At 37.9% G+C, this 20,416-nt stretch overlaps 1 protein-coding gene across 1 annotated transcript in view; it reads right to left on the minus strand.

Moving 5' to 3' along the window:
• Positions 1 to 20,416, minus strand: part of LEMD3 (LEM domain containing 3) — a 74,656-nt gene that overhangs the window by 21,785 nt on the left and 32,455 nt on the right. The window contains exons 2-4 of the mRNA XM_075551335.1: positions 12,340 to 12,377; positions 6,518 to 6,581; positions 3,427 to 3,494 (exon numbers count right to left, since the gene is read on the minus strand). Coding sequence (XP_075407450.1) covers positions 3,427 to 3,494; positions 6,518 to 6,581; positions 12,340 to 12,377 — 170 coding nt within the window. The remainder of the gene's footprint in view (positions 1 to 3,426; positions 3,495 to 6,517; positions 6,582 to 12,339; positions 12,378 to 20,416) is intronic.

Below are 20,416 nucleotides of genomic sequence, written 5' to 3' on the forward strand. Positions count from 1 at the left end.
TTAACAGATAATGGAATTGTTTGGTGTGCATGTGTGTGATGTAGAGCCCAAGTGGTGTTTATCTGTCAACTAAAAGACGGCAGTTAGTCCCCACCCGCGGTGCTGTGGGAGGAAGACGTGGTAGTCCGCTTGCACTTCTACTCGGTCCTGAGTGCTGCTGTGGGTTGGGATCCACCAGACAACAGTGGGGGTGGTTTCAGTGCTAAAAGATATGGTAGAAATTGGGGGTGGGGTGGGGAATAGCTTATCCTACCTAAGTGCTATAATTCTTTGGGTATTTACTATTGGATCCAAAGCTTAATTATGCTGTTGCTAAAATCATCACAGTAGAAATATCACATATACTTGAGTATAAGCTGACCCCAATATCAGCAGATGCACCTAAATTTACCACAAAAATAACATTAAAAATGTGCTGAAAAACTTATATGGTACATGGAATTTACAATACAAAATCTCTCTACACAAGCAGAAAGTCTGTAATATACATTTTTGTCATCATTATTTGATACCAACTTTATAGAACATTTCTTCCATATTTACCTTAGAATATTTAGTCTTTCAAAATAGTGAATTTTTACTAATTGTGTTAAGATTTAACCCCAAATGAAAAATATTTTTTGGAAGATGAGTATTTCCTAAAAAAATAATTATTAGGTAATCAATTAAAATATGCAAAGGTTAGAATGCTTTCTTAGTACTGAAAATCAAACGAATTTTGTCATAAATAGAAAAGTTTTGTCATAAATGTATTGTTTTTTAAAAATCTGTTCAATGATGAGAAAATGCTCATCCTAATTGACAAAGGGAAAAATACATGAATACTTATGCCATAAATGCCATAATCAAAAGTTATTTTAAGTTATGCATTTAAAACGCTGAATTTCCCTTTTATGTACCATCTATATAAATCATCAACACAATATGATGTTAAGAAACTAAATATTAGTACAATAATTGAAAGCTTTTCCTATACCCTAGTACTTTATCTATTGAGAAAAGTTCTTATTTATCTTTTTTTCTCCCTAGTGGAAGTTCAGGTTTCACAGCATTTTAAAACCTGAAAATAGGACTCCAAAATGAAAAAATTAGCGCGTGCGCGCACACACACACACACAAATAGAAATCTAAACGCACAAGAAAAGCATTGACCCAAAAACAAGGCATTGACATTTCTGGACAAAATAACTTCACTTGCTTAATTAAAAATGAGAATTAAATTAGTGCAGGTCCTTTTGTAAAAACATACATAAAATTCTATTAAATTAAAAAAGGGGCAAAATCCAATCTGAAAAATAGTAAGGAAAAGATATGAAAGTTAAAAATTTTGATTGTTTAAACTACCGTACATACTAGAGTATAATATAAGCCAACCTGAATATCAGCCAAGGCACCTAATTTTACCACAAAACTTCATTAAAAATGTGCTGAAAAATTCGGTTTAAACACAAGTATATACAGTAATTGATATTGTTTCAAATTGCATGTATGTATCACTAAGCATTATGTAAAATAATAGTCATGGTTACCTCCAAGTAATTTCTTTGTTGTCAATCTTTAGCAAACTTATCTCTCTTGCACCCACTGATGTATGACTTTAACCATATTTATCCCAACCCTAAGTCTGTGTTCTTTCTTATGTCATCCTGCTTCAAAAACGAAAAAACCCACCAACTCAAAGCAAAGCTACAGGACCAGGTGCTAGAAGCCACATCTTTCCCAGAGTGACTGGTGATTTTGAACTGCTGACCTTGCAGTTAATGACACAACACAGAACCCACTATACTACCTCATCCTATTCCTGACTCACAGCTGCAATCAAACTTTGAAAGGGAAATGAGAGGAGGTTAATGATCCTTCTATACCAACCTCTAGCTCTTCCTTAGCTCCAGGTTACCCACTAGTCAGGCAGGTCCTAGTCTGCCCCCAGGCCCAATCTCATCTTTGTAGTCCTTCAAATACAGTAGTCAAGTTTTAAAGAGTCTCAGAGTTATTCGGAAACGTAGGTGTATCTTCCTGAAGAAATTTATGACCAACCCAGAACTCTTATCTTGGTAGTTATCACACAGACATAACGAGAAGTGAAAAACAAAGAGTGAGCAGGAAGGAAGGAAGGAAGGAAGCACTCGATGTGATAAAATTTTCCCACTGCTAAAAGTGAAAACACTTGCAAACATCTCATAAGGACCCATTTGCTTTCTTTGGATTCCACAGGAGAGCATCCAAATCTTTTAGGCTACTCCCTCTTGCTGGAATATTTTACTATGCCCCCTTCTGCCTCTTTCATTCAATGCCTTCTCTATCCCTACACCCATCCAGCATGTCTCTCTTAAAACTGAGCTCCACAGATCACAAAACCTTTTCAATCAAGATCTTCTGGGTGGTGAGTATTAAGCTATCCAAGTGTAATGCTCTCCACAAATACAACTGTCATCAATGCACTCAATTAGGTCAAATTTAAAATGATGTTCACAAGTTATGGGCAAAACCTATAGTGTCTCATTAGAGAGCTCCTTACAAAACATACTTAACTAGAAAAGTAGATAACTTTATTTAATAGGAAAGGCTTCAGGAGAAACCTGTCCATCTTCTCCCGTAAAGATCACATGCTAGAAAATAATACGGGGCAATTCTATCTTGTGGCATGGGCTGAAATTAAAGGATGCATGACATCTAAAAGCACAACTATAATCACCAGACACTGAGGCAGGTATTTTATATTTTCACGTAGATCTTGCAAAAACTGTAGCAGGCATTAAAAAGACCCCGATTTCAGGTAGAGAAATGGGTTCAGAAAAGTTAAGGAACTTGACCCAAGCTACAAAGGGCAGATCTAATCTTATTAGTCTGTCTTGGCCTCTTTTGGAGATCTACATACAATTTACAAATTAAGTTAAAAACTCAACCCACATTTATTTCTCTTTCTTAAAAAGCCTATCTTGAGAGGCTATTACCAAAACCTTGTTGAAAACCTTAGAACACATACTGTCTCTAATTTAAATTTTAAGATGGAAAGGGGATGAACTTTATAGGATCTTACATATGCGACAATGAGTTCATGCCAGTCTCGTTTCCATTTGCATGTACCCTTACAGTCATGGAATTATTCTAACTGGACTGATACTAAGTTCTCTACAAAGGCTTTCAAAATCCATTTCCCCCTTTAAAAATCAGAATCACACCTGTCCGTCTTTAACTTTGCTAAGATTACTTAATGCTGTTTAGCACAGTCATCAGCATGTTGTCTCCGTACCCAAAGGCGAAAACGTGGAACAATCCTACTCCCCGGTTTGCATACACTGACTCCAAAGAGTAGGCCCAAACTTTAAACAATACAATTAAACCAGTTACAGATATGATACTTTTGATACATAAATAGTAATGTTCTAAGAGTGTAACTATCAACATTCTAATTTCTCTGCTTACTTTTAAATATGCCGCTGCCTCTTGGACAGAAAGGGTTCTCTGACTAGAACTGCCACATTCATGATCCCCTAAAAAGATTAACAAAGAGTTAGTTTTATATCAGTATTATGTGACTCAATCAAACAAATATGATTAATTCAAAATATTTTATCAGTTACATAATTTTGGGTTAAGTCATAATCAATGTGAAGGTAAAGACCAGAGCACTACTACTTCGTTTCCATCTCGTACACGCACTGGTTTCTTCCAAGTGAAACGTGTCTAAGCTAGTCTCTGTCATCAGTGGATGGTGGCAGACAAGTTCTTTCAGTAACACATCGACTGCTGTCTCAATAGGGTGCCTTCAAAAACATAAAGGTCCAATCAAAACCGCCGCTTCTCAGGGACATAGGATATGGCAACGGATTTTTGGTGTCTAAAGGAAAACTCATAATAGATTTTCTCTACAGTCACAGGTTGATCATGGGGGATAATTAGAAGATTTAAAAACATTGAAAACGGCATTGATGAGAAAATGGCCAAGAAAATTGTACTGAGAAATTTTTTCCAATCACAGCAATGTGCCTGCTCATTCTCTGAGGCTCCCAAGGGCGATCTTAAGAACATTTCACTGGAAACCTTACCCTCATCTACCCTATAGGCCTGATCTTGCTTTTTAATACTTCTTTTTTGTTCCCGAAACTGAAAAGTACATAGAAAATAAACACAATTTAAATACCATGAGGATGTCAAAGCTGCCAATTCCGATGTGGTATAAACTGAAAGGCACAGAATTCTTTCGAGGAAGGGTTAGAGATGGAAACTTCTGAATAGACATTTATGTTTAATAAAGGTTTCTGTGATTTGTAGCAATAAGATTTTTTATTTATTCCTATATTATTTATATTTTCTATTTAAAATTTTCAGGAAGTAACATAAATAAAATGCCCTTTATATGGGCCATATCGTTAAATACAGATTAGTCTATATAGGATTTCTTCTTAAATTCTCAACTGGAATGTAAGTCAGGGTAGTACCCACACCATATAGAAGCCAAGACACAATATGGAGACCTTCCATAAATAAGTACTAGATATTATTTCTGAAGGAGAAAAATTCAGCTAATTAATTTTGCTAATTCCTACCATCTATATATATATTCTCAAAGCTAAAAATTCAAGGACTCAAATAAGGTTGAATTACCAGTGAACTAAAACATGCCCATTTTCAAAGTGTAGCTAAGCTTTTGGTAATAGGTTTGGTTTAAAAACTGCAATAACACATATCAACAGGGAAATTAAGAGAGAGCTTCTTTATGAGGCTTCTGACTGTGACTGGGTTTCTACAAAGGAAGGGATCTACTGAACATAAAAGTTTAGAAAATTAGATTTTCTTCTTTTTCTTCTTTATAAGACGGGAGTCCAAAGTCTTATGGTTTAGGCTACATGTATTACAAAGAACATATTAAATGTAAATTATCCTTAATGAACTTCATTCTAGGTATTTCTCTGTCATGTAGTTTATAAAATCTTTTAACACAGAAGTCCTAATAGTTAAAATAGAATTCTTGACACAGGCTTCTGCAAGAAAACTAAGCATGTTTTTATCAGTTTTGTTCTTAAAAAAGGGGAAAAGTACCTAAATGTAAAATTCTGTCTCAGAGACAGACACATATCTAAAGAAAAGGCCAGCAAAGCACAGCTCTACGAGCCACAGATGACCTGCCACTGGTGTTTAACAGTGAGGCTATTGGACTGGGGCCACGCGCCCTCATCCACGTTGCGCAGTTGGCTGCTTGCACGCCATGATGGCAGAGGTCAGTAGTTGTGAAAGAGTCACCTGCAAAGCCTGCACATTGACCGTCTGACCCTTCCCAGAAACATATGTCGACTCCTTGCCTCAAAAGGTATCTAGAGATCCAAAAGGGCCCTGTAGTTGGCCGAGCTAATGGACCATCGTCCATACTATATAAAACAATACTATTGAAACAGCCAGAGAAGCTGTGGTGTGCACCACACAACATGAAATTTTCCCCTTAAGAGTACAAGGGGGCTTCAAAAAATTTGCGGAGAAAATGGAATTAAAAAATAATACATTTTCCCCATGGGCTTTAAAAGCCCTTTCATTTAATTAACTCAATTCTGGGCACTATAGCATACCAAATAAATGTCACTAGTTAGTAGCACATGAATATGACTGCAATCAGTGCAAAAGATGCTAACTGAGCTAATTCACACATATGAAGTATGACTATGAATGTGCAATCCAAGTCAAAGATGATTTTAGTGATCTACACAAACAAAGTCAAAACACTGACTAGCATCAAGGAAACTCTGCATCCCCCCCAGTCAAAGGAGGGCCCCGGAGGGAGTCAAGACTGGAGAGTAACAAGAAACCGTCAGGACCCTGAATGCGCTCATGTAACAGAGAGTTCCACTTTACTACTAGGGCTTCAACAAAAGGATATGCTGCGCACAGAAATTTGGAAAATATTTTTTGTTTGTTGTAACTGATTCTAAAAAGAGAATATAAAACATTACTTTTCAAAATATATATGAAGCTAAAAGTAACCAAAAATGGCTAGAAGATACTAAAGTTGTATGTTATACGTGATACCTATTGAAATGTCATTATTCTAACAGCAGAATATAAGGAAAATGCAGTAAAGCGGAAATAACAAACTACGAAAATAGATTTTATTCATTTAGAGATTTCTTTTACCCAAACACCAAAATAGAATCTATGCTTAGATTTAATCCAGAATTTTAGTTAATTTACTGCCAACCCAATTCAACAGATATTTAAAATTTCAGAATTTTTTGTTACTATTATTGCAAGAAATCTGATTCCCTTTAAATTTATACACTACAGAGTGTGTGCGGGTACAAATTGCATATGATACATATGGCAGAAAAGGGCCTTGATTAAATATATCTATGAAAATAAAAATCCACTCCACCTAGGTAATATCTTCTAAGGAGAAAATATTCCACAAATGTAACACTGGACCTAAGAAAAACAACTTTTAGTGCATAGTATGCTACATGCATACTACTACATGCAAATCAACTTTTCAAATTAATTTAGAGATTATGAATGCTAAAACATTTACCTGCAAGTTGTGCCAATCGATCATGAAGTTTGTATAATGTGATCATAAGATTTTTTTCATTTCCCTAAAATGAAGAAAAGTGATTATAAAATACCCAACTCTGAAAAAAAGTATCACATAATTTACCTTATTCAAAAAAATTCCAAACACTTAGAAGTTATACCATCCAAAAGACAAAGCCACAATTAAGCAATGGCTACTATACTTAAAGAAACCTTAATCTAGGAATCTAAATTACTATTGGAAACATCTTACGAGTAGGACGGCAGTGAATTTGGCACTGCGTTGAGGGGGCTAATAAAGGTCTCACACACAGCAAACCCTGTTCTCCCACCGTCACAACTGAGCTCCCAATCTCCCTTCTACACATTGTGTTTTTAGGCTACTGTTCTTATGAAATACTGTTTTTGTCGAGGTTTCCCTTTAAGATTTAAAAAAAATGATTCAATCCACAGGAAAATAAGGGAAAGACACTGACATGTGTCATGACAGACCCTCAGTCTCTCCTGGGGTTCCCAAAGTGTCCTTGTATAATCTGATATATCATTAGAGTGAAAAGAAAATTTTAAGTATCTTCGAGGAGTTCAAAGCTGTTCTCCACAAAGTCAGGAATCTAGTGAACAAGAAAGGCTCCTTGTTCCCAGGGGCAGACACTAATCAACTGCTATATTACCATTACAAACCAAGTACAAAGCAAGCAAAATTGAGGCTGGAAAGAGAAGGCCCATTTATGGAAGAGAATACATAAAGTGGGCTTCACAGGAAGAACAGACAGACTAGAATTCCAAGCAAAAGGAGCAACCTGAGCACAAGCAGCAGGGCATGAAAGCATGATGATATTTCTTACATAACCAGCAGCCTAGCTTAACTGAGCAAGCACTAGAAAAGTGGTCTGGCATCAACTGCCAAAAACCCTGCATGCCAAAACCAAGGCTGATTTCCTTCTGAAAACTTAAGAGGAGGAAAGTCAAACAGAAGGATGCATCATAAATATTACTCTGGCCATAATGTATAGGTTACCTTAGTCAAGAAACAGAAACACCTACACAAAAGGGCTTGAAAGAGTTCGTGGGAAAATCAATGATCTTTTCATTTCCTTTTTCCACATTTTTGAAGCTCTGTCGTATAAAAGGAACCCAGAAGAAAACAATTACATTGGTACAGTCTAAGCACGCTCCCAAGTAGTCTAGACCAATGAGATCTCCAGTTTAGGAGCAAGTGCAACTTAGAGGAACTCCTAAGCGATAGGTAGATAAAAGCTATACTATATGAAAGAAAGCCATGACTCATAAGGGATAGCAACGTTATTACTTTCTTTCTTCCTGAATTGTCTAAGAAAAAGAGGTTACTTAAGAAATGTGCCTAGGGAGCGAATGCAGACGACGAAGGGCCGGGAAAATAACCTTTGCCCTATAGGGTCACTATGAGCAGGACTCCACCTGAGGGCAGTGAGTTGAGAGTTGAGACTGCAAGCTCATCCACTTGTTTGCATGCTACGTGTTCAAGGGCAGAAGAAAACCACTTTTGCACACTACGGGTGACATGCAAAGGTACAATGAATTGCTTTTTTATGACCTTTAAAGTTATGGTCTTGTAATTTCCCAAAATTACAACTTTTATTGGTTGAGCTATGTCAATTAAGTAACTTAAGGTTTACCTAGGGGCTTTTGAGGTCTGGCTGGCAGAGAAATACCTTGAAATTAATTGACTAAGATTGTTCTTATATATGGGTTAATCCATAGAATTTAAAGAGGAACCTTAACACCATTAAGATGAGTCTATTGTGGAGCATATCCTTTGGACCAAGGACCTGAGGTCACTACACTCGCTGAGAACTTCCTGGGCCCAGAATAAACCTGTGAGCACTGAAGCTGGCATAAGATGATGAGACAGTGGCAGCAAGGGCCATTGTCAGCCTGCTGAAGAAGTCAAAAGCGCTGTGCCACTTGCCCCTGCTACACAGGGGCCTGCTGTGCCTTGTGCGGTGATGCCTCACAGGGTCCTGTACAGGGCTCTTCCAACAGCACGATGGAGACAGCGGCCTTTGGGTACTCCATACAGAGGTTGTCCACTTTCTCCCCCTCTTGGGCAACAGGGGTCTAGTAACCCGGCAGTAAGAAAACCCACAGGAGGACATCAAGGTCAACTCGCTTCATAGTCCACAAAGACAACGCTCTCTATTCTACTTTGATATTTAGCAGCTGGGATCTTAAAAGCTTGCAAGCAGCCACGTCAGGTAGTGATTTATGTCTCCCCACCTGCAGCAAAGGAGAGTGGGAGTCAAAAGAAATCCAAGTTGAGGGGACCAATAAGCCATGAAAATCCCCAGTTCTACCACTCTGAGACTGGAAAACTAGACGGTGCCCAGTTACCACTATCAATTGTTTTGAGAGGGATACTAGATGAAAGTGAGAGGAAAACATGGAACAGAACTCAGAATCATAAAAATAACAAAAAACATAACAGGTTTGCTCTGATGGGGATTGGTGAAACCCAAGCCTTGCAGTATTTATCGAAGGATTCTACGGGCAAAATATTGAATACATGAATAAGCAAAAGAAGATGGAATACATAGTCACTGTATCAAAAAGAACTGGTTAACAGTCATCCATTTTAAGAGCTAGCATATGATCACTCTTCAGGCCCCGGAGTGAACTCACTCCATGGCTCAACTTTAAGGCAAATACAGGTCTACCAGGTGAACAATAACATCAGAGGGGTACACACTCCTGAGAATAATCAACTGTACAAGGTTAAAGGGGTATAATTTGCCCAGGGATAAAACTGAAAAGGGAAAATGGGGAAGAAAGAAGGCTAAATGGAAGTGGTAAACACAGGAAGGAGGTAGGAAGACTGTTATTACAATGTGGAGACGGCAATGTCATAAAGCAAAGTGTGTATAATTTGTTGAATGGAAAACCAATTTGCTCTGTAAACTTTCAATCAAACAAAAACAAAGCCCTGAGCATCGGGTAGTAGGAAGGATCCTGGGGCAGAGGCTCAGGAGAGATCCTTCAGGGCTCTTCCTCCAAGAAGATAAAACCCAGGAAGGCTCACGGACAGAGCAGTCATACGCAGAACACAGCATAAGATCTAAACTGCAGGGCACCTGCTCAGTGATTTAAAATTTTTGCTACCCACTGCCTTCAAGTGGATTCCAATTCACAGAGACCTTACAGGACAGAGTAGAAATCCTCGCCAGTGTTTCCAAGGTGTAAATCTGAACCGAAACAGACTGATGGGTAAACTGATTCTTTCAGTCAAGCAGGGCTGCTTCTGGGTGATCTGGGGAAGGGTACACACTTCCTCTTTGAAAACCTGTTGTCATGGTTTATTGTTTGCATTCCATAAATATAACAAAACCTGTGTACACTAGAATTTGATGAGACTGCCTTCTTTCCCTGAGTCTCAAAGTTTCCCTACTTTTAACAGGGTGCAAGCTTATCAATTTCCAACAAGCTTTTTCAGGAGAAAATATTTTTAATTTCCCTCTCTGGCAGATTTCTGCCTTACAGGAGCTTGTTTTCACAGTAATAATAAAAGCTTTCGCTTTGCCAATCCTTGTGAAGGTCTCGCAATCACCAATGATGCAACGAACTGGTTGGTGCCAGCATGTGTATCATCCTGAGCAGTGTTAAGGCTGTTGGAAATTGAGGCATAACCTTTCTGCAGGGACAATGCAAACAGAGGAAGCATAACTTTAATCAGTGATGCCAAAATAAGAAAGCTCATAAAAGGCTCCCAGAGCCTACCACTACAGTACATATTGTGTGAGCTGATTGTGAGAGCTAAGTGACTTACTTCTTCATTTTCCAACACCTTTCCCCACCTCAACTCTATCATAACCAATTTCTAAATAAAGACAGATCTTGTCTTCACATAAACATCAAACTCCAAATGGCAAAAATCAAGTCATGTAATTGTAGAAACTAAGGTCCAGGATTCTACAGAGTATGCTATTGTGATACATTAAAACACAAAACTGATTTTTAATAAATATCAACTTAAATAGTAGGCGCAGGAGGCAACCCAAAGATAGTCTAATGTGTGGACTTGTTATATAAAAGCAAGCTGATACTATTAAAATTTGAGGTTAAAGTCACTAGGTTTTTGATGTTTCTTCCCTCTCATCTGGAAAAAAGATAGATTTCTTTTTTGCATCACGTTTTTATCATAAGCAACACAAACATCCCTTTCAAAAACCAAACCAAGCCCCAGAATAAGGCACTTGTCTTCCGTGACTGTATCTTTAATGAATATCACAGATATGGGGTCAAACTTTATTTTTTCATTCTATAGGTAAGTAAATAACAGAACCTATAGGATCACTATGAGGCAGAACAGACTAGACAGTCTGGAGTTTGAGTTGAAATCAGATATAACAGATAGAATGCTGTGTGAGACGACATATATATTATTAAATTCATACATAAAGTATTTAAGCACACAAAAACACATTAAAATTTTTTCCGAGGATTTCTGTTGCCAGTGTCAATTTATGCAAAATAAAAATGAACATAATTAGAAGTGAATATTATTAATACTTCCAGGTCCTATTTCAAGAACCTCAGGGTGTCATTTAAAAAATCAACTACATTATGATCTAAATAGTTAAGTCTAACTATTGGCTTCCTTAGTCTCCCTGCAAACTAGTTAAAGATGTACAAATAAATTAACATTTAACGTAAGTCATTAAGTAACTGTTGACTAAACAAAAATAATTTTATAACTTGAAACAGACTTCAAATGGTCTGTTTTGATAAAGTTCAGATTTCCTTAAAGCAACCTATATCATTTTCTAGTGTAAAGTACTTATTCTTGGGACTACACATTTTCTCATATACAATTGTTTGTATCTCTGGCAAAATGATAATAATGGATTTTAAATACTTAGCACGACACAAGATAAACAATATGAATGGATTGCCATTACCTTCATTATAAGTATCATTCAGAGGTTCTGAACTTTAGTTTACCTCACTGAGAAAATTATACAGAAGAAAATAAAGTCTTGTGTTCCTATATTAAAATCAGGACTGTACTTAATATTGCAACTGAAAATATTTTTTCAAACAAATAGGGCCATGACATTGCTAAAAAAAAGTCCCATTCCAACAATCTAAAGCAATATGACTGCACACAATTATAAGTACCTCAGTGTAATAAATACTTTTTCTATACAAATCTATGCGACAGTTCTATAATCTAAAAAACCCAACTAGCTGTGTATTAAGATATTACAAGTTAAATCATTTTAAGCTTCAAAATGTCTTTAGGTGAAAAGTATTTTCATGCAAATAAACCTATGTTTAAAATTAATATTCAGCATCCTTTAAAGGAAAAAGAAGTAATATGAAGGTGCTTTAAAACATTTCGGGGAAAATTCCATTGTCTTCTAATTCCACGTCCACAAACATTTTGCAGACCCTTCGTAAATAGACCAACTATCTAAAACCTTGGCTTTGTGGTGACTGAAGAGACCTGCCCATGTGCAGAGAATCCAAGGAGGGATGAGATGCGGGCAAAGAAGACAAAGCGTGCAAGAACATTTAGGACAACAGGCATGCTTAGTTCTAAGGGTGAGACCAGGTCCCCAGAAGACAAGCTGCTGCCTGTACTTGGAAGTGGACTTTCAGAGTAACTGGCAATAAACAGTTCAACTCATAAGACCAAATGTGCATCATATTATATGATAGTTAAAGAGTGATGAGAGTACAAAAAATAGCTTCTGCTTAAAAAATTACTACTTTTAATGTTAATGACCCTAATATGTTTAATCATATAAAACATTGTACCAAATACCAGCATTATCTTTAACTTACGTGTATTTTTCCAAATGTTTCATCAAAGGGGTTTTTAACTATCGAGAAAAAAGAAAAAAGAAAATTATTAGCATCACTTAGGGGTGTTATGCAATCGAACTTCCCTAAACAAGCCCTCGAAATGCTATCATGTAATTTGCTAAAACTGAACATAAACATGCGCACAAGACGTAAACAAATTCATAATACTAAAAGCTAAGAGGTCATTTCCAGACTTGCGATACTTATCGCTCTCACTTTGAATTGGTAGTTTTTCTCTGTAATTATTGGGAGTAGGCACTCTGGTATCTCAGGTCTAGGTGTACGGCACAGTTTCGCCACATACTCGCAACAGGACTTACACTAACATACACTCAGTCACTGTAAAGAAACCAGACCAACTCGAGGACGAAGGGTTTGCACTTCTTTTTCTTAGGATGATCTCGCATTATTATTAAGGCTGCTTTGTGGGATCATGTTGGCATTTGTTATCAAGTCTTCCATAAACCATGCTGGAGCTCAGTGGAATCACCATGTAATGTCCAAATGGGGACAATTCTGAGAATGAATATTACTAATTATACCATGTCAACAGGTGGTGGTTGTTGCACTTGTGCACACTGATCACACTGGTGTTTGTGTGTGTGTGTATGTACAGGCTTCCTGTTCAGTGGGTTTCATATTCCTGGGTAATAGGCCCATGGAATGCATGGCTTGCGAATCTACTAAATCAACATGCTTTTCTAAAACTACTTCATTCGTCAGCTCATGTGCTCCTATATTCATTGATGGTTTCTGTTCCTTTCCATTCGCTCTGTACTTCCCCCCCCCCCATTGAACTTTATCCCTACTCTATCTAGTTGTGAAGACTGAATTAAATAAGCCATATTAAGTGCTTGGCATGGTGCCTGGCGCGCTGATATTATTTACGGATCCCTGATGGCACCGTGGCCAAAATACTCAGTTGCTTAAAGAATGGACAGTGATTCAAACCCACCAAGTTCTCCAGTTAAAAAAGATGTAGTTGTCTTGTTTCCGTAACGGATACAAGCTTGGAAACCCTATTAGGCAATTCTAGTCTGCTTCACAGGGCTGCTACAAGACTGGATCCACTCCATGACCAGGGGTTTGGTTGTGGGGTTTACTATTACTGTTGTTACTATTGTTGCTACAGCTCCATGGCTAACTGCTAGCCTGTTAACCAAAAGCTACTGGGAGTCTGAACCCTATAGCTGACTCAGAAGAACCAAGTGGTCTGACCCTTCCGTAAAGATTTCAGCCTAGGAAACCATGGAACATACATACCTACTCTGTCCTATGTGGTTGTTCTACATTGAAATCTACTCCCTCTAACACAACTACACTGTTATTATTGATAATACTTTATCATTTGTTTTGACCTTAAATTGATTTCTCTTCAAATTAAACACAAAATCTATGATTCTTGGAGAGAACAATCTATTTAGAATTCTGACTTCTAATGATACATATAAACTTCAAACCCTTGCTAACATTTGTAGCAAAAAAAGTAGCAAAGAAAAATTGTTGAGTATGGATTGTGATAAGAGTTCTATGAGCCCCAATAAAACGATGTAAAAGAAAATGTTGAAATTAAGCCTAAAGAGTATGTCTTATCATTTCAAGGTACACCGACATATTTCCTCCAAAGAGGCACTCCAGATGAAGCACTCTACATTCCCTTCGCCCAAAGTATTTATTCCCATGTCAGCTTCTTGTGATGACCACATTTAAAATAGTTTTCCTTCCCCACCAATCACCACTCCTGTTTCTTTTCCTTCAAAGCAACTGTCACATCTTTCACATCAGATGTTTTAAAATGTTATTTGTTCTCTGTCTAGATAAACCTTCTAAAACAAACAAGTTCCATGAAGGCTCGGGTATTTGCGTTTTATTTTTCACTCACTGTCACATACCCAACTCTAAGAATAAGGTGAGTGTTCTAAACTGTCTTCAGTTCAGACCTGTAAAAGGACTTTGGTCCCTTGAGACCTTTCTTCCCCTTACTGCCAGAGTAACCTAAATGGATCCTCAAAGAGAACACCAGTTATTTACTTGATCAACACAAAAGTACTGGATCTCAACAAACCCTTGGACAGCATTTGAACCTTGTATTGATGGTCTCCTTCATCTAGATGTTGTGTTTGTGTCTTTGTCTCTTTATGGCATAATAAATATTCTCTTTAAATTACATTTGAAATGTGGCCCTTTTGCACCATAACACAGTAGAACAATATCACAAGATTAGACTAATTTCCCTGAAGCACAATGTGATAGGAAGCCATTGGAAGATTTTGAAGGCTCTAATAGTGTACACACACACACACACACACATCTATAAAACTACCATTTACAAAAGTTTGGTATCTTCATGGTTTGAAATAATATGAAATAACCTGAACAAGAACACTGAAGAAAAAGTAGTTAAAGCACCTATTTCTGATGGTCTTAGGAACTGAGACACTGCTCCTCTATCTGTCTTCAGGAGGTCCGCCCACATGCAGATTCGCACACATACAAGTACCTGGCATGAAGACTACTGTTACCCATGCTTCCAGACAAAATTTCATTTCTAAATATTTCACAATATATAATTAATTGCATATTGTTTTGTGATGAATCACTATGCTTTAATTATGTTCAATTTGTAAAAATGAAAATATATCCTGCATATCAGGTATTTACATTACAGTTCATAACAGTAGCAAAATGACAGTGATGAAGTAGCAACGAAAACAATGTTATGGTTGGGGTCACCACAACATGAGGACCTGTATGAAAGGGCCGTGGCATTAGGAAGGTTGAGAACCACTGCTTTAGAGGGTAACAAAATCAAATGTGTCATTATCATTGTTTTAAGGGAAAAGATAAGAATTATAATTCACTTTCAAGTCAGCCCCTTAAAAAGATGCTGCCTAATAGGGTGGTAAATTTACGATGGAATGCTTTGGGAATAAGATTTCTTCCCTGCCACTCAAGACACCTGCACTATGGGTAACCCAAACCAAACTCAATGCTGACTCCTTTACCGCTGTGGGGTTCTGAGACTGTAACTGTTTACAGTAGCAGAAAGCCCAGTCTTTCTCCGGCGGAGTTGCTAGTGGTTTTGAACTACCCACAATGTGGCTCAAAGACCAAGTTTTTTTCCCCCAAAGACTGTAGGGAACTGAGAAGCCTGGTGTCATAGCAATTATATGTATTGGGCTGTTTAACCTCAAGGTCAGCAGTTCAAAACCTCAAGTCACTGATCTAGAAAACAATGGGGCTTTCTACTCCCATAGATTTATAGTCTTGGAAACCCAGAGGTAGTTCGACCATGTCCTACAGGATTGCTATGAGTCACAAGTGACTCATGGCAGTGAGTCTGGTTTGGTTTGATTTGGTAGGTGAGATAAGATGCTGAGATTTTTGGAATGTGAGAAGTATGATACTGTTTTTTAGGAATGTAGGCATACCTTGAAGATAGTGTGTTAGGTTCCAGACTACTGCAATAAAGTATTGTGGGGGCGGTGGGGTGGGGAGTGGGGGTTTCTAGTGCATGTTTTTGTTTTTTTTAAAAGCTATGTTTATACTATACTGGAGGCTTGGTGGCGTAGTGCTCACATGTTGGGCTGCAGTCTGCAAGGTAAGTAGTTTGAAACTACCAGCTACTCTGCAAGAGAAAGACAGGCTGGCTACTCCCGTTAACAATCTCAGAAACACACAGGGGTCGGTTGTATCCTGTCTTACAGGGCTCATAAGAGTTGGCACGGCTCAGTGGCAGTTGAGGCTGAGATTTTTGGTAGTCTACTGAGTGTACAGGGAATGCTCCTTGTAGTAGCGGCTACGAGCTGCGCTGAGCTCCACAAAGCCAGTAATTTCAAACCACTAGCAGCTCCTCGGGAGAGAAAGGCAGGGCTCCTACTCCTGTGGTGCATGAGTCTTAGAATCCGCAGGGGCAGTTCTACCCTGTCCTACAGGGTCAGCATCAACTCGATGGCAGAGAGTGAGTAAGTGTATAATGGCATTACTTGTAAAGTTTGAAATATGAGGGGAATTGATGTTCCGGGAAAAATTTCACCATCTCTTAATCCCACTGTTCCACAAATGTTTCGAAACTCCCTTACATTATGTAAATGACCACGATGTGACACAAAGACATAAAATGAGCCCGTGAAAATTGGTGCCAGTGGACTAGACACAGCATTGCCACAGACCTTCCACTGGTACCCACAAAAGAAAAGGACAAAGAAGGCAGTCGTGCCATAAAGCAAAGCGAAATAAAACAAGGCATGACTGGGTACTGGAGTAGTTTAGGGAACTCACCAAACCAAATTCACAGCCACTGAGTAGATTCCGACTCAGAGATCCTGTAGGACAGGATATAACTGCCCTGTGGGTTTCCAAGACTGTAACTCTTTACAGGAACACAACAGCTCATCTTTCCCCCCAATTCAGGGAGAGGTTAAATAGATAACAATACTTCTTTCAAAAAGTCCTGGACTCTTAGCTTTGTTAGAATTTGCCGCTTTGAGATGGAATTTCCTTAAAAGCATGTAACTTCGAGGCCAGGTTTTATTTCTGGTCTTTTAAGTCAACAGGTCTGCTTTGTTTAATAGATAACAGTTGTCATAGATACTGGGGTGGCGGGGGTGTGTGTGTAAGGGGGTGTTCCCCAGAAGATATGTTATTTTTCCCCAGACATATCCTATCCTGCTGCCCTGGCCTATCAGACAAGAGGCAGAATCCTAGAAAGACACAAAAGGCCTCTTTGCCTTTCTCTGTGCTAGTCTTTCCTCTCCTGTCCCAATTTCCCAGAACATACCCTTTTCCGTTTCCTGAAGAATTGGATGCTTTTGCTTCATTGTTAATCCACGCAGTAGCGTGAAGAAGTGGCCTGGACTTAGCTGTCGCAGGCAGCACTTTTCAAGCACTAACTGTACGTCTGATTCTGTGTGTGGCTCAGTACATGAAGCATAGCACAGTCCCTGCTGCGAGACTCAGAGCACATTGGGTGGCTGAACACCTACGGGTTGATGCAATTTTCCATGTGTTAGTTTTGACTAGATACAAAAACTCTCTGTATGGCCCAAAAAGTAATGCTAGCACGGATTACTTTCTTCATCGTCATTACACCAGGCTTTATGGAATTTTATGTTTTAAACTTGTACTTCTTACAAAGAACAAAATATTATTTGATCAACTTATTATAATCCAATTGTCATAGCACTTTTTGCAATATGCTGAGATTATAGCTTAAAAGTTGGTCATATTTTATATTTTACAAATTAATATTAAAGATTATCCCTTTTAGTTCAAAGTTGTCCCCGTTCTCCACAATTTATTTATTCTTTAAGGTATACTTTGTCTCCCTGTCCCCTGTTTGAGTACTTTTGATCTATATTTCAAATAAAATTTTCCCTAGTATCAAAGCCTTTTTCTGTATAGAAAAATGCTGTGTAAGAAACTATTAGCAAAATCCGTTTAAATAACAGATACATTTTCCCTTGTTTTTTAAATTGTACCTTTTAAATTGATCTTACACATGAATTTTCTTAGAATCGGGCAGTTCCTGGTTCCTATGGGACTTCCTGTTTTCTCAAATAAGAATAGAAAAATCTCAGAAAGGAAACCTGGTCATCATGAACTACTTTACTTTGTAAAATCTACTGGTCTGAATTGTTTTCTGCATTAGAACTTGGGTATTACTGAGTCAGACTGACTTGATGACTGTAAGTTTGTTTTTTGGGGAAGTTTCTGAAAACTATTAATGTAATATCAAATAAAAGATGAGTAAAGAAAGGGTTCTGAATAGAAACCACAGATTTGTTAAATATGCAGTAGTAAACTTGGTATCTTTTTGACAGAAGGGAATTTAAGAAGTTACTGGTATATATAGAAAAGTGGTGAATTATTTTACGGGAAATTTAGATGATTTAATTAATAACCCAATCTCCCACATCCCTCCTTCCTGTAAGGGAGCTCAGATGGGGCTGTCAGGTGAGCACTGGACTGCTAACTGCAAGGTTTGGCAGCTCCATCCCACAGCAGCTCCTCCAGAGAAAGATTATGTTACTTGTTTCCATAAGATTTACAACCACAGAAACCCTACAAAGAAAAGAGAATCGGACTCATTGACAATGGAGTGAGTTTGGTGTTTTGTAGCCATTTTAAGAAGCGCTTGTAGTAGTGCAGCAGGTTAAGCACTGGACTGCTCACCACTGGTGGGGAGTTCAAATCCACCAGCTCCTCCAGGGGGAGAAAGATGAAGCTGTCTGCTCTGTAAAGATAACAATCATCGAAACCCTAAGGAGCAGGTCTACTCTGTCCTGTAGTGTCACACTACAAGTTAGAATCGAATTGATGGTAGTAGATTCTGTTTTGTTAAATCATTGCTGTAAGCTCATTATTTATCATGTGATCATCGAATAGATACATCATCTGTCTCCCTTACTGCCTCCTAGAAGATCACCACCTGTTCGCACACTCACTTTAAAATGTGTGAATGGTTAGTGTAAGCATTACTTCCTTCAAGCATATTTTCTCACTACAAAGAATGATAAAAAGTATACAAGGCTTTCAAAGACAGCCTCTTAAAAATTCTAAACTCCATGGCATTAAGGTTAGGTGTTAGTCTTAGGACACAAGTCATCTAGATAGTTAAATAAGTTCAACTGCCTAAATGACCGATATCTCTACATTTTACTTTTTTTGGTAAAAAGATATTCGCATTTTCAAATCCTATCTCCTAGCACTAATCATTTAAACAGAGCAAAATTTTATGTGAAGAGGGTACTAGGAATGTTTCCAACAGCTGCAGAATACAGCACCTGTGTGGAAAACACTTCCGCATGTCACTATCAGCTAACTGGATCTAAAAATGGTCCCGGGTGAACAAGGCAGTACATTTTTCTGCAACACAGCATGTTGCCCGCTTGTCTTCTGAAAGGTCAATTGTTTCAAGACTTTAACATATGACCATTCTACGCAATGCATACTTAACCACTTACCGCGCATACTGATATTAATCAGAATCAAATGCACCAAGTTTTATGGACAGAAACTGTCTACTATAAAACTTGTCTAAAGCAAACTACTGTAGCACCCTTGTTCTGTTTTTGAGTAACCTTTCCATTTAACTCCAACAGCTAAATCTACGGAGGTTTAGATGAGGAGAGTGCGTGAGAGTGGGGGTATTACGGTAAGAATTTAAGAGCTTCTCTACTCGTATCCAACCGGACTCCCAACTTTTCACTTGTCTATTTTGAGAGCTCCAACAGTCCCATGCCACTTCCAAGTAAGTTAGAGAGTAACAAAACACTGATATTAACGTTATACAATGAAAACAAAAACTGTTCAATGTGGTTATCAGAATAGTAAAATATAATGAAAACTCAAAATAGTTTGTACTGACGAAAAGCTAAAAGAAATAAAAAGTCAAAACTATAGTAGTTCATCCCTGTGCATAATAAACTGTATTATGGTTCCTTTCTGCTTAGGAGTTACTTGAAAGTCTCACATTTGCTAGTTATAAAACTGAATATTCGAGAAGGGGTACAATAAAATCAGAATACGTATTTAAATTGCTTATCTTTACTCATCAAGTAGTAACACATTAATTATTACTATGCCCGGGGTTTTGCCTCTCTGCATTAACAGCTTTAAGAAAGACTCCCAAGCACAGACTGCTTATTTATTTCCTCTGTCTTTATGGAGCATATGCTACACACCATTTCCTGAGAATATGCACTGCATTAGGAAGAGTCTCACTTGCCTGATTAACAAACAACTGGTGGTTCAAACTCATCCAGAGGTGCCTCGGAAAAAAGCCTTGGTGATGTGCTTCCCAGCCTTGAAAACCCTATGGAGTGGACTTCTGGTCTATAAATGGAGTTACCATGAGTTGGAACTGACTCAAAAGCAATTTAATTTTTGTTGTAAGGAGTCTTTGAGTCTGCTCTAATTCAGAGTGAACATATGTACAACAGAATCAAAAGAAAAAAGAGAGAGAGAGAGAGAGAGAGAGAGAGAGAGAGAGAAAGAAAGAAAGAAAAAGATAAGACAGAAGACTTGTCCCAAGTCATCCTCCCAACTGTTGTTA

Source organism: Tenrec ecaudatus, chromosome 6, assembly GCF_050624435.1.
Source record: "Tenrec ecaudatus isolate mTenEca1 chromosome 6, mTenEca1.hap1, whole genome shotgun sequence".
Lineage (NCBI taxonomy): Eukaryota > Metazoa > Chordata > Mammalia > Afrosoricida > Tenrecidae > Tenrec > Tenrec ecaudatus.